Here is a 20,336-nt window from a genome sequence, read left to right as displayed (position 1 = left end):
CGCATGTCTGAAAGTGACAGAGCCAGCAGCCAAGAGAGTTTTTCACAGTATGTCATAAAAAAACATTACACTTATGAATGTAGGTAAAATGCTAATATGTATTAGATCCAGTACAACGGAATAACTAAGACCTGAATTTGAATGCAGTGTGTTCCGATTCCTCCTTCTTTTTCTGTCTATCAGAGTCAACCAAAAACAATAGGCCTGATGGTTCATGCAGATACTGGGGAAGCAATATAGAAATGTATTGATCCCTTAAATGATTTTACTATTAAATGACCCATATCACAACCCTCATACCTCTTCACAAAAATGTACCTAAATCAATTTTTGAAAAAGGCTTTTACTCACAAAAGACGTAGGAATTTATTTTCCCAGTTAGAAATAGTAGGCCATGCATCAAATAACTATGTTCATCAGAAAAACGAACCCTCAAATGCAATATTGCATTTTGTAAGTTGTCTGCAGGTGGCTTGTTGTGAATGCACTCAAATATCAAGTCATTATCAGGTTATGTAAACTGCGTTCTAATACTCAACTTAGAAGGATTTGTCTTAATGTACAGTATATGAAAGTGATGCTATGAAAATAATTTCTTTCACGTTATCAAGCTCACTGTGACTGACAAATCACTGCCTATTACTGTGATTAAAAAGAGCATATGAAACATTGTTTTTCATGAGGCCTACCTGTGCGCCTTCCTTTAAGCACCTCTGTTCGAACACCTCTCCTGTCCTTGATCCATACCACATACAGCCATTTGCAGATCTTTTCAGTGTCCATGTGAAAGATAGTTATTGCGAGGATGGAACATTTGTTGACTTAAAACATTTTTTTTTAACACCCATGTAAAATGAAGGCCTGCAAAGCTTACAGATTTAAGTCTAATAGCATGAGATGAAAGTAGACAAACATCAGAGTGTGCGACATGAAGGTATAGTAACTGGACATTCTGAACCTTGTTTGAGGTCAGTAGGTCACATGACCAAGGAGCTATTGAAATTCTACATATTTAAAAATTATTTTAAAATCTTGTGAGATGAAAATGGACAAACTAAAGGGTGTGCAATATAGAAGGGTAGTCAGTGGACATTCTGAACCTTGTTTGAAGTCACCAGGTCACATGACCAAGGAGCTATTGAAATTTTACATTTGGAAAAATTCATGTAAAAACGTGTGAGAAGAAAATGGACAAACAAAAGGGTGTGCAATGTGTAGGCCCACTGAGTGGACATTCTGAACCTTGTTTGAAGACAGTAGGTCACATGACCAAGCAGCGATTGAAATTTGAATGTAAAAAAAGTTGGTACTTTGTTTACGCTCCCTAACTAATTCAATATGGAATACAAAATGCTGCTCACATTTCCACATGTTTATTAGCTTTAGAAAGCGAATTAATGTCCAAATCGTGAAAATAAGACCTGTGCAATGTTGTGCGCAAATTTTCCAACATCATGACACTTATTTGGAGTCTGTGGCTCAAGTGGTTTGAAAGCGCGAATATCCGTCGAATATCCAATTTGAAACTGTCTTTACCTCGGTTCTTTTGAGTTTTGATGTTGAGTCTTTGCCCGACAAATTGATGTTAGGATATATGTAATCCTGTACGAGCTTTTGTGCCGAAATACATTACGTTGTTACAGGTGTCAAGTTTATGGGCATGTGGCAGCAGTGTGTAGGCGGGAGGTTCTTAGGTGTGAGAATTATGCAGAAGAACACGAAATAAAGGAATGTGTAGCATTCGGGAAAGTAGTGGTAAGTGTTAATTGTAGGGGCTGGGGATCAGAAATGCCCGGTGTGAGAAAGGCAGGTTGAGGTTTCCAGGGTTAGAGTAGTGTAGAAGTTGTCGTATGCTCAGGCAGTGAAGAAAGTAGAGGAAGATAGGGTCAACGGGGATGGATCCTGAGACGAGTAGTGTTACTAGTAAATCTGTACCAGTACAGAGGGATAGACCAATACGTGATATATGCTTCAGTAAGATAGCATTTTTAGCTTTTATTGCAATGGTTATCAACTGTACTGGAGGGACGTAAGTCGCAGAAAGGTGAGGTTGTGGTGTCACCCGCAGAGAGGTATTTGGGTGTGCCAGACTTGACGTCAGAAGAGTTACAGGGTGTGTTGAGTGGTGGTGGTGTCCAGTCCTTTGAGGCTGTTGGCCTGAGGTAGGACTAGATATATTTAAATAGTGGAGTAGGGTGTTTGGTTACATGGTAACGGTATTTGTTTGTTTCTTTTTTATTTTCAAGCAAAGTATAATGGAGTTATACTCCATTCTAGTAGGTGGCGCTAATGCATTTATTGGACGCCAATCTCCGTTAAACCTCATCAAAGAATACGTATTTATGTTATTTACGATGAGCAGTACCCCACATTTAGGAGAATTATGCATTTTAAACAAGGGATCAAGGGTGTAATCATTAGTCCAAACAGTTCCATAACGAAACGAGAGTTTATTGGACAAATTCAGGTAGTTCCCTCTCGCTACGTTCCGTTTGCTTCCCTTACGAAAAATAAAACTGCACTGACATTATCCTTATAACGTTGCTCGCAATAATCACGTTTCTTTATTTGCGTGGCATCTGATTTGTTGCAGAATACAAACTGCTCCATTTGGGTTTTCTATACATCTTCCAAATTGTATCGAAATTATTTTAGCTATTTTCAAATGTATTTAAAAATAAACTTCAGTTATAACTCATTCATACATGAAGATCTAGCTGTAATTATATAATATGAGGCATACTGCATGCATGATTTCATTGCAACGGCTGTATAGTGTGATGTCTGATGGTGATAGTAAAGTGTTAATACAGGATATTTTATAGATTTCCTCAATATAGGTTATTGAAATGTCATTCACATACTTTGGTACGCAACCTGTCTGTCCACAGCTAAATCCACAATAAACGACATAGTGCTGTTGCTTCTGATTGGTGAGCCAGTTGACTACGATTTTGTTTAGCTAGGCTTAGGGCAACGCCATATTGTCAATACCACTTGATCATTTTCTGCAATAATGTCAAAGTATGTGTCCGTTTTTTGTGTGCTACTTTACAAATAATTGATATGAATATGTTCTAGTCATAGTTGGTAAAGATATCGATAGCGTCGTGTAGTTGTTTTGCTAGCTAACGTTAGCTACAGTGCACTGTTATTAGTATTCAGTTAGCATATATAGCTAACTAGTCAAAACAGCTCGTTTTTTGGCTAGTTAGCTAACAACATACTTAGCCAGGTGAAACGACTGCGTCTAGATACGGGAATGTTAGCGTATATTTGTTAACTGACAAGCTCGTTCGGGCAGGGACTTTTGACAGTTACTGTAGCTTTGTTTGAGAGTGACAAGGTAACAAATCTGCTATCGTCTTCTAGTCGGCTAAAAGCGGGTTCGGTTGTTCTGACGTGGAAGTGAGAGACACGATCTGGGACACGACACTTACTTTAGTTGCTCCATATTTATACCGAGGTGTTATTTTACAGGGTTATTTAATCAACATTTGAGGCGAGAGATGGCGCACACGGAAGGACTGGAAAATGCCATGGGAGAGTGTTCAGGACAACAGGGGTCGACTCTTGGCCTGAGAAGTCGACCATGCTCCAGCGAAAGAGATGGCCAGGTCCGCGTTGTTAAAGCCTCGCTTCAGGAGAGACTCGGACCTTACGAGCCGGTGTTGACCTACCTACAGTCCGTTCTGGTGTGGGAAAAGCCGTTTCAGAGTGTGCTACTGTACACAGTGGTCAACGTTGTGTTCTGGTAAGTTTTTGAGAAATTATAAATGGTATAGCAGTGATGACAAGAATATTTGTACAATGTATAATTCATGACATACATAAATCATATCCAAGTACAGTAATCATATCTACTGTACCATCAGAAGCTTTTGCACAACGAAAACGTCTCCCATCAATTTAAGATAAGACAGATGGCTCACCAGAGCTGCTATTAATAGAACACCAAAGCACCATTGTGCTTCTGTTGGCTGCATTAGAAACACTATCAACTCTGGGGGTTGACTTGCTGACATTGAGAGGTTGTTGTCCTGACACCACACTGCCAGTTCTCTGACCTGCTCCCTATAGGCGGTCTCATTGTCGTCGGTGATCAGGCCTACCACCGTCGTGTCGTCAGCAAATGTAATGATGGTGTTGGAGTCGTGTGCGGCCACACAGTAATGGGTAAACAGGGGGTGACTAAGCACGCACCCCTGAGGGGCCCCCGTGTTGAGGTTCAGCGTGGCGGATGTGTTGTTGCCTACCACCTGGGGGCGTCCCGTCAGGAGGGAGGTGTTCAGTCCCAGGGTCCTTAGCTTAGTGATGCGCTTGGAGGGCGCTGGCGTTGAACACGGAGCTGTAGTCAATGAGCAGCATGCTCACATAGGTGTTCCTTTTGTCCAAGTGGGAAAGGGCAGTGTGGAGTGCAATAGAGATTGTGTAATCTGTGGATCTGTTTGGGTGGTATGCGAATTGGAGTGGGTCAAGGGTGTCTGGGATGATGGTGTTGATGTGAGCCATGACCAGCCTTTTAAAAGCATTTCATGGCTACAGATGTGAGTGCTACGGGGCGATAGACATTTAGACAGGTTACTTTGGCGTTCTTGGCCACAGGGACTATGGTGGTCTGCATGTAGATATGACAAAATCTTATTTACAATGTGAAAGAGTATATTTGCCTCTTGGTGAGCTCGAAGTGAATGCAGTTCTCAACCTTTGTTGTCCTCATTTGAACTAATGTCTAGATTGTCTGCTGTCAGAGTCTGACAACATTTTACTCAGGAGGTGACAAACACAGGAAACGTCTGTATTCAAAGTAGAGTTCAAAGTCACATGTACACACAAACTATCACCACAATATTTGTGGTGTCGGCCTTTTCCGTCACATTCAGTCATCAACCCACCTTTGTCAGTAACTGAGGCACCACGCATCTGAGTCTGTGCATAACTGCCACTTGCACGAGAGTCCACAGGGTATGTTTGTGACATCTTAAACAAAAGGAAACGTCAGCTGTTCTGAAGCTGACCTTAGTGTTCTGTTCCAGGTTCTTTGCCCTGACCTCGCTGCGCCTGCTCTTCCTGCTGTCCTCTGGTCTGCTTGTATTCATCTGCGTTGACAGCTGGAGGAACAAGATCTGGCCTGAGATCAGAGGTGAGGAGGATATAGTATGTTATTTCCGGCTATTCTGCCTTATTCTGCACCCAACGCCTCATGCCCCACTGTGTCTTGGTCTGTCCCCGCTGAGTACCTCTGCCCAACTGTTAATTACACCTGACTTGGTTCTTAGATCCTGTCCCTTATTCCCCAGTGTCATACTACCCTTGGTGTGAATACCCTACTGGCCCTGGTCTGTACTATTCATTAGACCTTGTATAATGAGTGATATCCTTTGTCATGCCTGTCCTCATTTAAACTCATGTGGTGTAGAGTGTCCAAGTGTAGTGCATGTAGTGATGTGGATTGTTGCTAAATGCGGGTGTTAAGCGCATTTTCTGTCTCTTCCCACAGTTAAAAAACCTGATGAGTCTGAAAATGAAAGGTAGGCCTACGTCTTAAAAACATATCATTTGTATCCTATCGTCACACTCTGGTTGGGCAGTGGTCACAGAGAGATGATGTCACTGTTGTTGTTGTACTCCTATCTTGCAGCTGGGGCCTGGTGCAGCCAGGGTTGCTCAGTGTCCCAGAGCTGTGTCACCACATTGCTGAGGTCTGGGTCTCTGGGCTGGCCTTCACATCCAGCCTGGTGCAGTTCAAACGCCACAACCCTGGCAAGGTGAGGCCTTGGCACTCCCCTTGTACTAGTATGAAGGGTCTCCTATATTAACCCTAATACAATATCTTGTCTACTCTCAGCCTACTGTGAACATACATCTAAATCAGTAACTTGTCCAGTTGAACTCTGTTTGTTGTCTCTATAGTTCTGCCTCCTGACCTGTGCCCTCTTGACCTGTCTGGTCATGGTTGGACGGTACATTCCTGGACTGGTGCTCTCTTACTCTGCGGGTGAGTACAGTGAGAGACGACCCACCTACCCCACCCTTCTGTTTCCCAAACACCATCCCCATTCAGAGCTCCCTAGTGGTGGAAAGCTGGCTGCCCTTGTTAAAAATGCATGGCTGGTGAAACCAGATCTGTGTCCCCGCCACCAGGGTTCTGTATGTGAGGTGATTACCGCCTGGCTGGGCTGAGGCAGGCAGGGAGGGAATCAGGAAGAGGGGGAAGCAGGAATGGAGGGACTCAGGGGGAGGTGGGAAGGCAGGGAGAGAGATGCAGGAAGGAGGTCAGGCTGAGACATGCTAATCCCCCACACCTCTAACCAATGTAGAGAGCCAAGATCAGGGAGGCCTTGCCAGGGCCCTCTGACGTACTTAACAATCTCGTGGCTGCTTGAGCTCCCACTCTTTGTTTCGTTCTCTGTTGAATGGCGAGAGGGGGGCTCAAGGGCTCAAGCCCATGGGTGTGTCTGGGCTGAGGAGAGCAGCTCGGAGGTTGGGGATTGGGTGAGGAAGAGCCTAATAGCACAGATGAATGCGGCCATGGTTCTTTTCTGTCTTATGTTTGTTTGTTTGTTTATGCCGAGTGATGTTTCCACTAACATTAAGCCATTCTCTCTTGTCCCAGTGCTGGTTGTTCTGCTGTGCCCCCTGGCAGCGTACCACCGCGGGTGGCAGCGTGTGTGCGTGAAGCTGGAGCCAGCCCTGCAGTGGCTGGACTTCAGCGTTTGCGGGTATATGATGTCAAAGCCCATCGACAACCAGTGTGAGTACAGCGTGTGTTGCCTGTTCGTTTGTGTCTGATAGTTGCATTGGCATTGCTACAGTTTGCATGGTCAAACCTAAACCAGTGCATCTCCTTCTACCTTGACTGGATCGAGAGAGTAGTTCAGTCATTGTAACCTGTGGTCTGCGTTTGCTCTGCAGTCCTCCGCAAGCCAATTCGGGGTGCAGCATCCGGTGATGCCAGTGACAGTGAGGAGGAGCTTGCTGCATTCTGCCCGACGGTAATTCACCTGATGTATTTCACGTGCAGTCCAAAAGCATAGTCAGGTTGTTATCTGACTGTTATGGTTATTGAAATGGGCCTACTTGTTTCCTGTGTTGGTTTTTACTCAGTTAGATGGCCAGGAGTGGCATATGTAGCTTAACCCTGCAGCTGGTCTCAGATTTACAATAACCTGACCCCTTTAGAGATAAAAATAGCAGGCCCTCCCAGTCATATCAGGTCACATCATCTGTGACATATGGACTACATTCAAGAGGAAACATAGTATATTATGAATGACTAACACAGTTCAATGTCTTTCCTCTCTTTCAGTTTGACGATGCTATAGGGGCCAAAGAACTTGAGATGACTGACTCTGAGCACTCTGACGCTGAGGTCTCGTACACAGACAATGGGACCTTTAATCTGTCCCGTGGCCAGACTCCTCTCACAGAGGGCTCAGAAGGTACAGTACGCACCCACCCGCTGAGTCTGCACCTCCAGGCACACATGCTCTGGAGTCACGAGAATTAGAGCCAGATCCAATGTAGCTAATAGGGATGTGCATCTTTCCCTTTGAAGACGATTGAATACGTATCTAGATACATGGGCTACGATACAGGAACGACACGTTTTTAGTTTGACACTTCGTTTTTGATTAGATTGATGCAGTTCGATGCAAACACATACATTTTCCATTCTAATTTCAAATCAGCTGCTGATGGAGATCATGAGCTGGGCCTCTCTGGGCTGGATCTGTCTGAGCTGGTGTGTGTGTACAGTGCATTCAGAAAGTATTTTTTTTACATTTATGAAAATAAAAACGGAAATATCACAGTTACATAAGTATTCAGACCCTTTACTCAGTACTTTGTTGAAGCACCTTTGGCAGTGATTACAGCCTCAAGTTTTCTTGGGTATGACGCTACAAGCTTGGCACACCTGTATTTGGGGAGTTTCTCCCATTCTTCTCTGCAGATCCTCTCAAGCTCTGTCAGGTTGGATGTGGAGCGTCGCTGTAAAGCTATTATCATGGTTACTCTAGAGTTGTTTGATCAGGTTCAAGTCTGGGCTCTTGTTTGGCCCCTCAAGGACATTCGGAGACTTGTCCCGAAGCCACTCCTGTGTTGTCTTGGCTGTGTGCTCAGCGTTGTTGTCCTGTTGAAAGGTGAACCTTCGCCCCAGTCTGAGGTCCTGAGCGCTGTGGTGCAGGTTTTTAATCAAGGTTCTCTCTGTACTTTGCTCTGTTCATCTTTCCCTCCATCCTGACTCGTCTCCCAGTCCCTGCCGCTGAAGAACATCCCACAGCATGATGCTGCCTTAACCATGCTTCACCGTAGGGATGGTGCCAGGTTTCCTTCCGACGTGATGTTTGGTATTCAGACCAAAGACTTTCATCAGACCAGATAATCTTGATTCACATGGTCCGAGAGTCCTTTAGGTGCCTTTTGGCAAACTCCAAGCGGGCTGTCATGTGCCTTTTACTAAGGAGTGGCTTCCATAAAGGCCTGATTGGTCACCTCCCCGACCAAGGCCCTTCTCCCCAGATTGCTCAGTTTAGCCGGGCGGCCAGCTCTAGGAAGAGTCTTGATGGTTCCAAACTTCTTCCATTTAAGAACGATGGAGGCCACTGTTCTTGGGGACCTTCAATGCTGCAGAAATGTTTTGGTACCTGTCCCCAGATCTATGCCTCAACACAATCCTGTTTCGGAGCTCTACGGACAGTTCCTTTGACCTCATGGCTTGGTTTTTGCTCTGGTATGCACTGTCAACGGTGAGACCTTGTATAGATAGGCGTGTGCCTTTCAAAATCATGAGCCCCACCAGCTTTGTGTGCCTGTTTTGCATGTTATTTTGGCATTAATACGTGTCACATATCAGTTTGCAAACAATTGTTGAGTTAATAAAGCTGCATACAAACATGGTATCTTTTTGGCTTTCTTGAGTAAGGCAGCTCCAAAATGCAGGTGTTTCAGGCTAGCTTAGTGCTTTCTGTGGTGGTGCGGCAGCCAGCGAAAATACGGAGCGTAGGGGTTGGTAATGTGATTGGCTCAGTGTTCTATCACTCATGGGGACCCTACGTCACCGCAAAAATCTACAGGTAGAGCTCGAACATTCAAGACCCTTGGGTGCTGCCATAGTTACTTTAGAAATGCCCATCCAAGAAGGCTCAAGGTCATTGGCCACAGATAAAATCACGTTATATCTACAGTAGCTTTGATTGGACTGATTATGTCGACGTCATACTTTCAAAATCTTAGCTAGGAAGCTAGCAGTCATCAGCATGAGTCAAGTCGACCATCTACTGGCAAATCCTTTTCAATCCTTGTCATATGAAGAGAAATTATAGATAAAACATATCGGTGTTCCTCCACTCAACAATGAGTGGTTTGGAAGGAATCAGTGGCTAACTTCAAGAATTGCAAAGCAATCACTAGCCTGGTCGTCAGTGGAGTGGGTATGTGGTCCAAGTCTGGATATAAGGGTTTCTTTTCCAAGCTTAAAAGGATAAACATTCAACATTGGCTGTGCTGTCAATCCAGCATGACTTTGGCTGTGCTCAAAACAACTGGAAACTCTGAACTGGGAAATCTCAGACTTAAGTGAGTTCAAGACAACTGGGAACTGGGGGGGGGCAGGGAGATATGTATACTGTAGCTAAGAAAGTAATATTAAGTGTATATTGTGTAAGCTGTTAGTAGCCGTTAGTAGCACATGTGTCTCGTCCTAATAATTTGGTCCCTTTTCCCCCTCAATTTCACCTACTGTTCTGACTTGGTGGTGCACATGTAGCCTATAGCCTGTTTTAGAGAAATGTAATCATCGAATATTGTAAGAGCTTTAATTGTCTACTTATATACCCCCTTATCCTATGGTTCTGACTTGGTGTACAGGGAGAATACTGTAAAAACAGCCCATGTTCTGAATTCTGTCGCTGTACATTTCAGAAGTGCTGAACAAATAGTTATTGACTATGTCCGTCCTAGCTCGCTCACTAATGTCTTAATCAAAATTGCGGATGGCCTCTTATCCGCTCGTCGTCCTCTTATGCCATAGTTTGTACCTCTCCATTGTCAGTAGAAACCACATTTGTTTAAGCAAGTCAGCCATATCAGCTATGTTTTTTTAAAAGGCAGTAAATGAGGCTGAATGAACTGTTTCACTGCCAGACAAGGCCCTGCTGGTAGCCAGGTGTGGCAGTGGTAAGGTGTTGAGACTCTGAGACAAATTAGCTATGACATAGCCAATGAACACAACTTTGGATTTCAACCCCATCTCAAAATTGAATGGTTTGGACCATTTGGAAGTTTAGTGAGCTTTATTCTGGTAAAAAAATTTGACAGTGCATATAAAACACAATTTTCAACCGTGCATAGATAACAATAACATAGCAAATTACATAGGTTGTCACTCAACTAATGATTCCTAATATCGCGCAAGCCATTTTAGCTTTTGAATGCTGAATACTGCGCAGACGTGCAAGATCACGAACAGACTGCTGTCCTTCCGCAGGTCAGCGCAGGAAGCTGGGCACAGCTCGCGAAGCAGTCGTATGTTAAACATTTGAATCGGGAACCGATGCGTATCTGTGAATTGTAGCTAACATTAGAGCCTGTATGATAGGCTCTGTGTTTTCTGTACTGTGGCATGACTGCCTACTCTGGTAAGACATGTTGTGCAGGGTGATTGTCTGTGCTTTAAATTACAAATGACATTCCAACATCTTGAACCCCTTCCTCTCCATTCATCCTCAGATTTTGATAGACACAGCGACAATGAGGAGTCGTTTGCACGAGACCTCAATGACTTCCCCTCCATCAACCCAGATGCCACCCTGATGGACGATGACGACGACTCATGCATCGGGCTGCCCAGCCTGGGTCTTCGGTCTGGGCGGACTGGCCCCCGAACCACGGCCGAGTTGCTGGATGTGGAATCCCACCTGGACTCTGACCAGGACGACCTGGATGAGGAGCTCTCCTTCGGCGGCCTCCCCCCCGCTTCTGACTTCCTCGGAGGTGACCTGGCTGGAATCATCGCTAGCAACATGATTCAGGCGGCACTGGCTGGGGCCATGCAGCCTCGTCCCCCTGCCGCCCGCAGAGAAAGGGTGGGGCCCACCAGAGCAGGGGCCCATAGGGGCTACCGCAAGCAGTCTAGCTCGGAGCTGGACACGGACTTGGACGGAGAGGACTTTGAGATGCTGGACCAGTCGGAGCTGAACCAGATGGATTCCTTTGGGGGTGCAGGAGGACGGGGAGGAGGGCAGGGTGGGGGACAGGGGTCCAGCTTCCTCTCCAACCTACTGGGGAAACCACAGTGAGGCACCTCTACCTGTGCATAACAATCAACTAAGTCTTTGTGTGTGATTGAGTGATTGGAATGTTTATGGCTTTTTTGACTGCGTGTATGTGTGAGTCATTTAAATCGTAGGATCCAGCAGCCAGGCTCCTGATTGGCCTCAGTTGACATCACTGTGAAGTACTTCTGATTTCTATATTTTTCTATCTCACTTTTCAATTTCTTCCTTTAGTCTGTAGCTTGTATGTGTAAGCCACCATCATCATTTTTGAAACTGCATTACGGAACCACTTCTCTGTACTGTCATCCAGTATGCCCCAGTGAGTAATATTTTTTTTTTTTAAGTCAACCACTAGGTAGTATACACACTTCCTAAAATGCTAAACACACAGGGCTATTTAATATGGGACCAACTTTGACATTCCTATTGATTAGTGAAGTTTTACAACTACAATGACCTTGTTTTGAATAGTTTTAGCAATATCTGACTGGTACTCTCTTTTAGTAAAAACCACTGCTTTCATTTTAAGACACTCGTTCTCTATTAGAAACTAAGTCAATATTAATGGTGATATTTTTTTTCATCATTCTTGATTTGAGACATGAATTTGTTTTGAGTCTGAAATCATTGTTTTAAAGAAAGGGGATTGGCATTTTAGTTAAGTGTTTTATTGTCTCCCCCCCAGAATGTTTCTTCCCACACCATTGGTCCTATTTCGTTTGCTGTACTTATGGGTAGATCCGTGAACGTAGGGTTGCCTCCTGTGTTCTCCATGTGTCTTGAATGAGCAGTCATGGGCTATTTAGATATTTTTGTCTTTATCATCACAATAAGTAACTTATCAAGTTAACTTGCTCCTTCTATCCCTTCTCCTGTGGCATTCCCTGTCACCATCTTCACTCATTTTTGCCGATCCTTCTCAGAGGAGAATCTATAGAATAGACATGCATATGTAAGAAGTACAGAATAATATAAGCCTTTAGTTTAACCTCTAAACTCATGCATGAACCACATTTTGTAAACATCTTAAGAAAATCATCAGGAAAACATGTTTACATTGATGGGCGAACAAAATGCTGGTATACAAAACTCAACCTGATTAGCCTTTTTAAAGTGTGAATATGTAAAGGAAAATATGAAATATGCTTGTCTTTTAAAAACTAGGGTGTAAATGTTAGCCTATTATTTTTTGTGTGTGCAGGTCAGCATGATTAACCTGCGATGGACAAACAAGATCCTGCTGCTTTTGTCTTTTCATGGAAACAATCTAATAAATAGGAGTGATTCTTCTTGGTCATTGAAACTCAAATGACCCGCAGATGGGTTTTGCTGACGTAGCTGGATCAAACAATCAGAAAGAGACAATGCTGGTTTATATATCAGACACATTGCCCAATAATGCTATTTGTGTTGTATAGAAAATCATGACTGTGGGAGATTTCATACAATAGAACTCTCAGATCCCCTTGTTCATGGAGATGGCCCAGAAAACAGAATCGGTCTGATCTGAAAAGGTTTGGGATTTGAATTAAAAAGAGTGAATGTACATGACTTGTTTTGGACCACTTTAGTTTAAATAGGGGTTGTTGCAGTATCGCTTCATGAAGACTGCCAGGCAATTCTTCATTCTTAGTATTATGTTCTATAAATGTGTTCAGTACAGTGTTTTTTTTTTCTCTCTGACATTGGTTTTGATGTGCACATCTTATTAAATATGAAGTCTGGATTAAATGTTTATCTTGTTATTTATAAACAATGCAATTTTCCACAGATCCAAAGTCACCATTTTGACCTCCTTTTGGTCCACCAGCCAGTGTTGCTGGTAGATAACATGTTTTGATGACGTATGTAAAGCCTGGACACCCACAATGTATCACGGCGCGCGAAACTTAAGATAGGTAAATAATTATTGCACCGCTAGCTAGCATAAAGTTAGTTAGCGATAGCTTATAGCTCACGGAATAAAGAAAATGAGCAAAAAAGACAACGGAGGTATGAGTTGTAATCTTTTTTTATTTTACCTGGTTGCTACATTGATTGCGTCTAGTATGTTGCCAAACATGACAGACGTTTTTCTAACCGATTTAGCTAACGTTAACCAAGTTAGAAGCAGTACAGCAAGCTAGCACACTGACACTCACCTGCACTGTTAAATCCACACACCAGCTTGAAGTTATACAGGTCACTGTTTTGTGTTGTCAGGTTTAACAGTCATATTTGCTTACCTGAACGAGAAGAACCGTCCTTACAGTGCCCAAGATGTCTTTAACAATTTACAGAAGCAGCACGGCCTGGGAAAGACGGTGAGAAAGGCTAAACTGTTCTGAGCCAGTGACATGATTTTCAGCATACATAAACTAAAATGTATATTTGATGACTCATTCATATCCTGGTAGGCTGTGGTTAAAGCCATGGAACAGTTGGCACTGGAAGGGAAGATCAAAGAGAAAACCTATGGGAAGCAAAAGATCTACTTCGCTGATCAGGTGATCCAGGCTGAGTATCAGAGCAGCACGTCAGTGCGTACTATACATGTTGATGGCAATATGTAGCCACTGCTGATCTGAATCTTTTCGGTTTTGATGATTCGTTTTTTTTTTCTTCTTCTCTTTGGTGCTATTTTCACAAGTATGGGGGGAATTTGTAAAAAAAACAAAAACTCAACTGTTAACACTTGTAAGCAGACAGTCTTCCATTCAATACCCTTCATTCGTTTTGTTTGGAGACCTCTTTCACCACACAACCATTGATCCAACATATACGTTTACTGTGGAATGAGTACATTGGTTTGATCACCAAAACACAACATAATGATATTTTCTCAATTTTGTTATTTTAACATACCCCAATGGCAGAAAATGTAAGATGTTTCAAAATTGCCCTTTGAATGTAGTATGGTACATTACTGTAAATTACAGTACACTGTTTTCACATTAGGCAATACACTTGCACTACCCATAAAAATTGACTGAACATCAAATGTTCATAATTTTCTATCCAAGCCTGACATGCAGTACCAGTCAAAAGTTTGGACACACCTACTCATTCAAGGGTTTTTCTTTATTTTTACTATGTTCTACAAACTATGAAACAACACATGGAATCATGTAGTAACCAACAAATTGTTAAACAAATCAACATATTTGAGATTCTTCAAAGTAGCTACAATTTGCCTTGACGACAGCTTTGCACACTCTTGGCATTCTCTCAACCAGCTTCATGAGGAATGCTTTTCCAACAGTCTTGAAGGAGTTCCCACATGCTGAGCACTTGTTGGCTGCTTTTTCTTCACTCTGCGGTCCAGCTCATCCCAAACCACCTCAATTGGGTTGAGGTCGGGTGATTGTGGAGGCCAGGTCATCTGATGCAGCACTCCATCAAACTCTTTCTTGGTCAAATAGCCCTTACACAGCCTGGAGGTGTGTTGGGTCATTGTCCTTTTGAAAAACAAATGATAGTCCCACTCAGCGCAAACCAGATGGGATGACGTATCGCTGCAGGATGCTGTAGTAGCCATGCTGGTCAAGTGTGCCTTGAATTCTAAATAAATCAGACAGTGTCACCAGCAAAGCACCATCACACCACCTCCTCCATGCTTCATGGTGGGAACCACACATGGGGAGATCATCCATTCACCTACTCTGCGTCTCACAAAGACACAGCGGTTGGAACCAAAGATCTCACATTTGGACTCATCAGAACAAAGGACAGATTTCCACCGGTCTAACGTCAATTTCTTGTGTTTCTTGGCCCAAGCAAGTCTTCTTATTGGTGTCCTTTAGTAGTGGTTTCTTAGCAACAATTCAACCATGAAGACTTGATACACACAGTCTCCTCTGAACAGTTGATGTTGAGATGTGTCTGTTACTTGGCCTCTGTGACGCATTTATTTGGGCTGAAATCTGAGGTGCAGTTAACTCTAATGAATTTATCCTCTGCAGCAGTGGTAACTCTGGGTCTTCCTTTCCTGTGGCGGTCCTTGTGAGAGCCAGTTTCATCATAGCGCTTTATGGTTTTTGCGACTGCACCAACTTTCAAAGTTCTTAATTTTCCATATTGACTGACCTTCATGTCTTAAAGTAATGATGGACTGTCATTTCTCTTTGCTTATTTTAGCTGTCCTTGCCATAAAATGTACTTGGTCTTTTACCAAATAGGGCTATTTTCTGTATACCACCCCTACATTTACATTTTAGTCATTTAGCAGACGCTCTTATCCAGAGCGACTTACAGTAGTGAATACATTTCATACTTTTATTTTCCCGTACTGGTCCCCCGTGGGAATCGAACCCACAACCCTGGCGTTGCAAACACCATGCTCTACCAACAGAGCCACACGGGACCCTACCTTGTCACAACACCACTGATTGGCTCAAATGCATTAACAAGAAAAGAAATTCCACAAATTAACTTAAAGGCACACCTGTTAATTGAAATGCATTCCAGGTGACTACCTCATGAAGCTGGCTGAGAAAATTCCAAGTGTACAAAGCTGTCAAGGCAAAGGGTGGCTACTTTGAAGAATCTCATACAAAATATATTTTGATTTGTTTAACACTTTTTTTGGTTATTTTATAGTTTTAATGTCTTCACTATTATTCTACAATGTAGAAAATAGTAAAAATTCAGAATAACCCTTGAATGAGTAGGTCTGTCCAAACTTTTGACTGGTACTGTAGGTCTGGATTTAAATCATTGCATGCCTCATCCATGGCCTGAATGAGGGTGGTACTCATGGGGATGGCAAGCATACATCTTTCACCTGTATTGTACTTATGTATTGTAGTGGTCCTGTACATGGCTCAGTTCATAAGTGTGGCACTAACAACAGCAGAGTTGTGGATTCGATTCCCACTGGGGACACATACCAAAATGTGTGGACTTTTGTCACTTTGGATAAGTGTCTATGTAAATGTATATATTATGGCTATTACAGTTCTGTATTGGCCAATACAAAGTGACTGATTTGTGTTATAGTCAATTGAAAATGTGTTAACTGCCTTTTTGATGATCTGTTTTGAACTTAGAGTTGTGAAAATTTACCACATAGTAATAAAAAAAACTAACCGGTAAAAGTAACTACCATAATGTCCTTGACTGCCTCCAGGCCCAGTTTGCAGAGGTGAGTGAGGCAGATCTGAAGGCCATCGACAGTCGCACCTCTGACCTCAGCACACAGGTGCAGGCTATCTCTCAGGGCTGCAGACAGCTGGACGCAGGTAGGGCTCCCCTCTTTGCCCCTATCAGCACTCTTCCCACACACTGGACTATCCAACATACTCTTATCTCCGATTGCAGAGCTGAAGGAGCTCAACAGCTCCCTGACCACAGAGGAAATCATATCAGAGATCCAGGAGCTGAAAGAAGGGTGTTCAGGTTACAGGGAGCGCCTGGAGAAGATCAAGTCAGCGACCAATCATGTCACACCAGAGCAGAAGGAGATGGTATGGGTCACAATCAGACCTGGGTTCAAATACAAAACACGTTTTTTCCATATACTGGTGCTCATGCGTCTTTCCTTCAGGTTTACAAGGAGAGACATCTCTACGTGAAAGAGTGGAAGAAGAGGAAGAGACTGGTGATTTATTTATTTTAGGGCTCTATTCCAGCTGTATTGCTGAAGTGTTATGGATTTGCATGATAAAATGTAAAGGTCATTTCTGATCAAGCAGACATGCATCGTTTACCGTGAATGCAGTCTCCGCTAAACGCGGGAACATTGCCTTACACGCTGTACTTCCGCAATTTGGATTGAATAGAGCCCTTACTTGATCAAAGCCGTACCAGTATTCGTGTCAGAGCAGGATAAACCAGAACAAATAGTCTGATTCCGTCTCTGCTACTCTCAGGCATCTGACATGATGGGTTCCATTTTGGAGGGATACCCCAAGACCAAGAAGCAATTTCTGGTAAGATGCTCTGGAAAAACATACAGATCTACAGTGACACTGTTCTAACACATCAATTCTATTGTTTTTATTTGGGAAACAAGATATTGTTCATCACCATGACAGAGGCAGACAAATGCCTATCATGTTTACTCTATTTGTCAACCTGAGATGTCAGCATCTTTTTTTGTGTTCTCTGTTTAGGAAGAAGTTGGTGTGGAGACTGATGAGGACTGTAAAGTGACTATGCCAAATACCTGACAATGTTGGAGCATCTTTGTTTACTTTGACTTGAATGTCAATTCCGAGGGAGTATTATGCCATCAAACCTCATTCCAGGAATAACTAATTACTATTTGTAATGTTTTGTAATAAAATACATTGTACAGGTGTATACTTTAAAGTTTATTTTGCAATTAAAAATCATTCATATGAAATACTTTCAAATTCTTGTCCAAATCAGCAAAAAAATATGTAACAGTAGACCTGATTTATTTATACCAGCACAAATACTTGTCGTATAAAATTATCCCTTTCTAAAGTCTGGTGATTACACAGATTAAACATTCACATCTGTTAGGTTTACCAGAAGGTCCTGAAACATTTGGTACAAGTTCTCCTGAGCACATTGTCAAAATAAATCACCAAATTCTTCACATTACATTTTTAACATGCTTGACTGTTTTAAGGCCAGGATTCAATCAGATCTGCGGCAACCTGCATCAGCCGACAAACACATTGCTTTTGTTTAGGTGGTATAACTGTTAGAGCTGTCAGATTGGTAAGCGGCTGCTCTTGCGGTCATTGTCATGAAACCACACCCGTCCTTATATCCCACCCACCTTAGAAGTTCAGAACAAGAATGTGTAGGCTATATAGAAATGACAATCATTAAATGGGATTTATCACACATTTCACTGTTATAATTTGTAACACTGCTGCAAGGGCTTTCTACTAATGCGACTTGGTGCATCCAATGGCAATGCCAGCTATAGTTAACGCCAGGAGCTTCTTGTGGATTTGACACCTCTGACGCCGTCATTGTAAATAATAATTTGTTCTTAACTGACTTGCCTAGGTTAATAAAGGTTAAATATATATATTTTTAAATGCAGTTACACCTCCAACACCACCTAAACAAAAGAAATAATTAGCTATGTATTTACCGCTAATCTGATTGAATCCTGGCCAGAGTTTTGGTTCAGAGATTCTGTTTAAAAACCATGTTTAATACAGAACTATTCATGAATCACTATTCTACTGTGCCTTTTTGCCAATAAAGATGATGAAAAGGCAAAAAGCTGCAGTAACACTTACAAATATGCTTGATTCTGTCACAACATAGACACAACAGCAATCATAACATCACAATCAATGATTTAACAATTCTCAAATACCATCACAACTTGTTTGAATTGAATATTTTAACTCACGACTGTTTTGGATTTGATTTGAACCGGTTCAGAACTTTATGCTGGTTTGAACACTGGAACAAAAAAAAGAGGTTTGGAATGGAACAATTAAAAAATAAAATGTGGTTCCAACCCCTGATTTGTGGTGAATGTAAACATTAGGGAACGTTCACAAGCAAGTGGCCATTTGCCTTGTTTAACACAACTCTGTTCTGCAACGAAAACCCCTGATGACTAAAACCACAGAATGCTGAGCTGGATTTGACCTGACTAGACAGGAAACACCCAACCCTGCTGCAGACTCTGGTGGTGAGTTGAGTAAGCGTTAACGATTTAAATACTGCAGGCCAGGAGGGAACATGATAGGCTGATATGTGAGGTCTCTACCAGACCCTGAGAACCCAGGGTACCCGGCTCCATCCCTGAGGGGAGATTCCTGTCCTGAGTTTACGCCTGAACTGCATTAATACGGCTGGCTGTTGAGCTGCCGGAGAACTCCCACCACAAACTCACGCAATGTCTGGGAAGGAAAAGAGGACAACCACGGATTACCTTACACAGCTGTCAACTCAACATAGTCATCAAACCTCAGAGCAAGACAGGGTGGCTGGCATGTCAATTAAAGCCTACAGTGGTGATAGTTTTGACCTGTTGGGGTCAGACGGAAGTCCAAAATAGCATCCTTGAGCAGAAAATACACCAAAATGCCATGACGATCACATATAAAGACCATTACCTTAAATAAAACCATACATGATTTGGTGCGCCATCCATCCACCAGCAGCGAGAATCCCCCAGCAGTACAGTACATTGAGTGCATATTGAGTGTCCTACCTGAGGCTTGCAGTGCTCCTCGATCCAGCTGAAGACGCAGGCGGACAGCTCCTGGAAGCTGGCCACAGACACAGACCTGCTGAAGGACTGGAACAGGGAGTCCATGATGCTCTGAAACACGCTGAACTTGACCTGGTCCGACACCTGCTCCTCCCCCTGCTGAGGGTTGTTCTGGTGGGCCTTCACTATGTGCTCATAGTTCCTACAACACACAGGTTAAACACGTATTATAAACCGGGTAGTTTGGGTACTGGATGCTAATTGGCTGAACCAGAATTCCAGCCGTGTGTATATCAGACAATATACCATGGGTTTGACACAAATACATATTTCTTGCTATATTCATGTTGTTAAAACGGTTTATAATAGCAATAAGGCACCTGGGTGGTTTATGGTATGCAGCCAATACAGTGCTTTCAGAAAGTTATGATACGCCTTGGCTTCAATTTTGTTGTATTACAGCCTGAATTTAAAATAGATTAAATTGAGATTATATATTTATTTTTTTTACAAACAAATAAAAAATGTAAAGCTGAAATGTCTTGAGTCATTAAGTATTCAACCCCTTTGTTATGGCAAGCCAAAATAAGTTCAGGAGTAAAAATGATTAACAACTAATTAGACAGTGCAAATACTGTAGAATCCAGGTGTGCAAAGCTCTTTAGAGACTTACCCAGAAAGACTCACAGCTGTAATAGCTGCCGAAGGTGATTCTAATGTATTGTCTTAGGGGTGTGAATACTTACATAAATTAGACATGCCTGTATTTCATTTTCAATAAATTTACTAAACCCTCCACAAAAATGTTTTCACTTTGTTATTATAGGGTACTGTATGTAGATGGGTGAAAAACTAATATACACACAGTTCTTGTCAAAAGTTGACACACCTACTCCTTCCAGGGTTTTTATTTTTATTATTTT

General features: G+C 42.6%; 3 protein-coding genes across 7 annotated transcripts in view; 2 read left to right on the top strand and 1 right to left on the bottom strand.

Annotated features, from left to right (window-relative positions):
- The first annotated feature begins 2,749 nt into the window (after positions 1 to 2,749).
- LOC106607318 (reticulophagy regulator 3) lies at positions 2,750 to 13,010 on the top strand. 2 transcript variants are annotated; one of them, XM_014204162.2, is made up of 10 exons: positions 2,750 to 2,933; positions 3,481 to 3,754; positions 5,037 to 5,143; positions 5,501 to 5,531; positions 5,642 to 5,768; positions 5,914 to 5,998; positions 6,617 to 6,754; positions 6,916 to 6,995; positions 7,310 to 7,442; positions 10,732 to 13,010. In XM_014204162.2, the coding sequence occupies exons 2-10, from the start codon at positions 3,510 to 3,512 to the stop codon at positions 11,298 to 11,300; spliced, it is 1,515 nt and encodes a 504-aa protein (XP_014059637.1). In that variant the 5' UTR covers positions 2,750 to 2,933; positions 3,481 to 3,509; the 3' UTR covers positions 11,301 to 13,010. The 2 variants fall into 2 exon arrangements, with proteins under 2 accessions (XP_014059637.1, XP_014059636.1); XM_014204161.2 differs by having other exon boundaries at positions 2,868 to 3,024.
- A 110-nt stretch (positions 13,011 to 13,120) lies between these two features.
- LOC106607320 (homologous-pairing protein 2 homolog) lies at positions 13,121 to 17,559 on the top strand. 2 transcript variants are annotated; one of them, XM_014204166.2, is made up of 8 exons: positions 13,121 to 13,271; positions 13,482 to 13,582; positions 13,676 to 13,765; positions 16,387 to 16,498; positions 16,578 to 16,723; positions 16,804 to 16,857; positions 17,129 to 17,188; positions 17,372 to 17,559. In XM_014204166.2, exons 1-8 carry the CDS (start codon positions 13,250 to 13,252, stop codon positions 17,426 to 17,428), a joined length of 642 nt encoding a protein of 213 aa, XP_014059641.1. In that variant the 5' UTR covers positions 13,121 to 13,249; the 3' UTR covers positions 17,429 to 17,559. The 2 variants fall into 2 exon arrangements, with proteins under 2 accessions (XP_014059641.1, XP_045576530.1); XM_045720574.1 differs by having other exon boundaries at positions 13,676 to 13,798.
- LOC106607319 (max-like protein X) overlaps positions 17,560 to 20,336 on the bottom strand; it is a 10,565-nt gene continuing 7,788 nt past the window's right edge. For all 3 annotated transcript variants that reach the window (XM_045720572.1, XM_014204164.2, XM_045720571.1), the window contains exons 8-9: positions 19,414 to 19,615; positions 17,560 to 19,099 (exon numbers count right to left, since the gene is read on the bottom strand). In XM_045720572.1, coding sequence (XP_045576528.1) covers positions 19,043 to 19,099; positions 19,414 to 19,615 — 259 coding nt within the window. In that variant the 3' untranslated portion in view covers positions 17,560 to 19,042. The remainder of the gene's footprint in view (positions 19,100 to 19,413; positions 19,616 to 20,336) is intronic.

Source organism: Salmo salar, chromosome ssa06 (genome assembly GCF_905237065.1).
Source record: "Salmo salar chromosome ssa06, Ssal_v3.1, whole genome shotgun sequence".
NCBI lineage: Eukaryota > Metazoa > Chordata > Actinopteri > Salmoniformes > Salmonidae > Salmo > Salmo salar.
The sequence above is the reverse complement of the archived record's forward strand: the minus strand, read 5'-3'. Positions and strand labels throughout refer to the sequence as shown.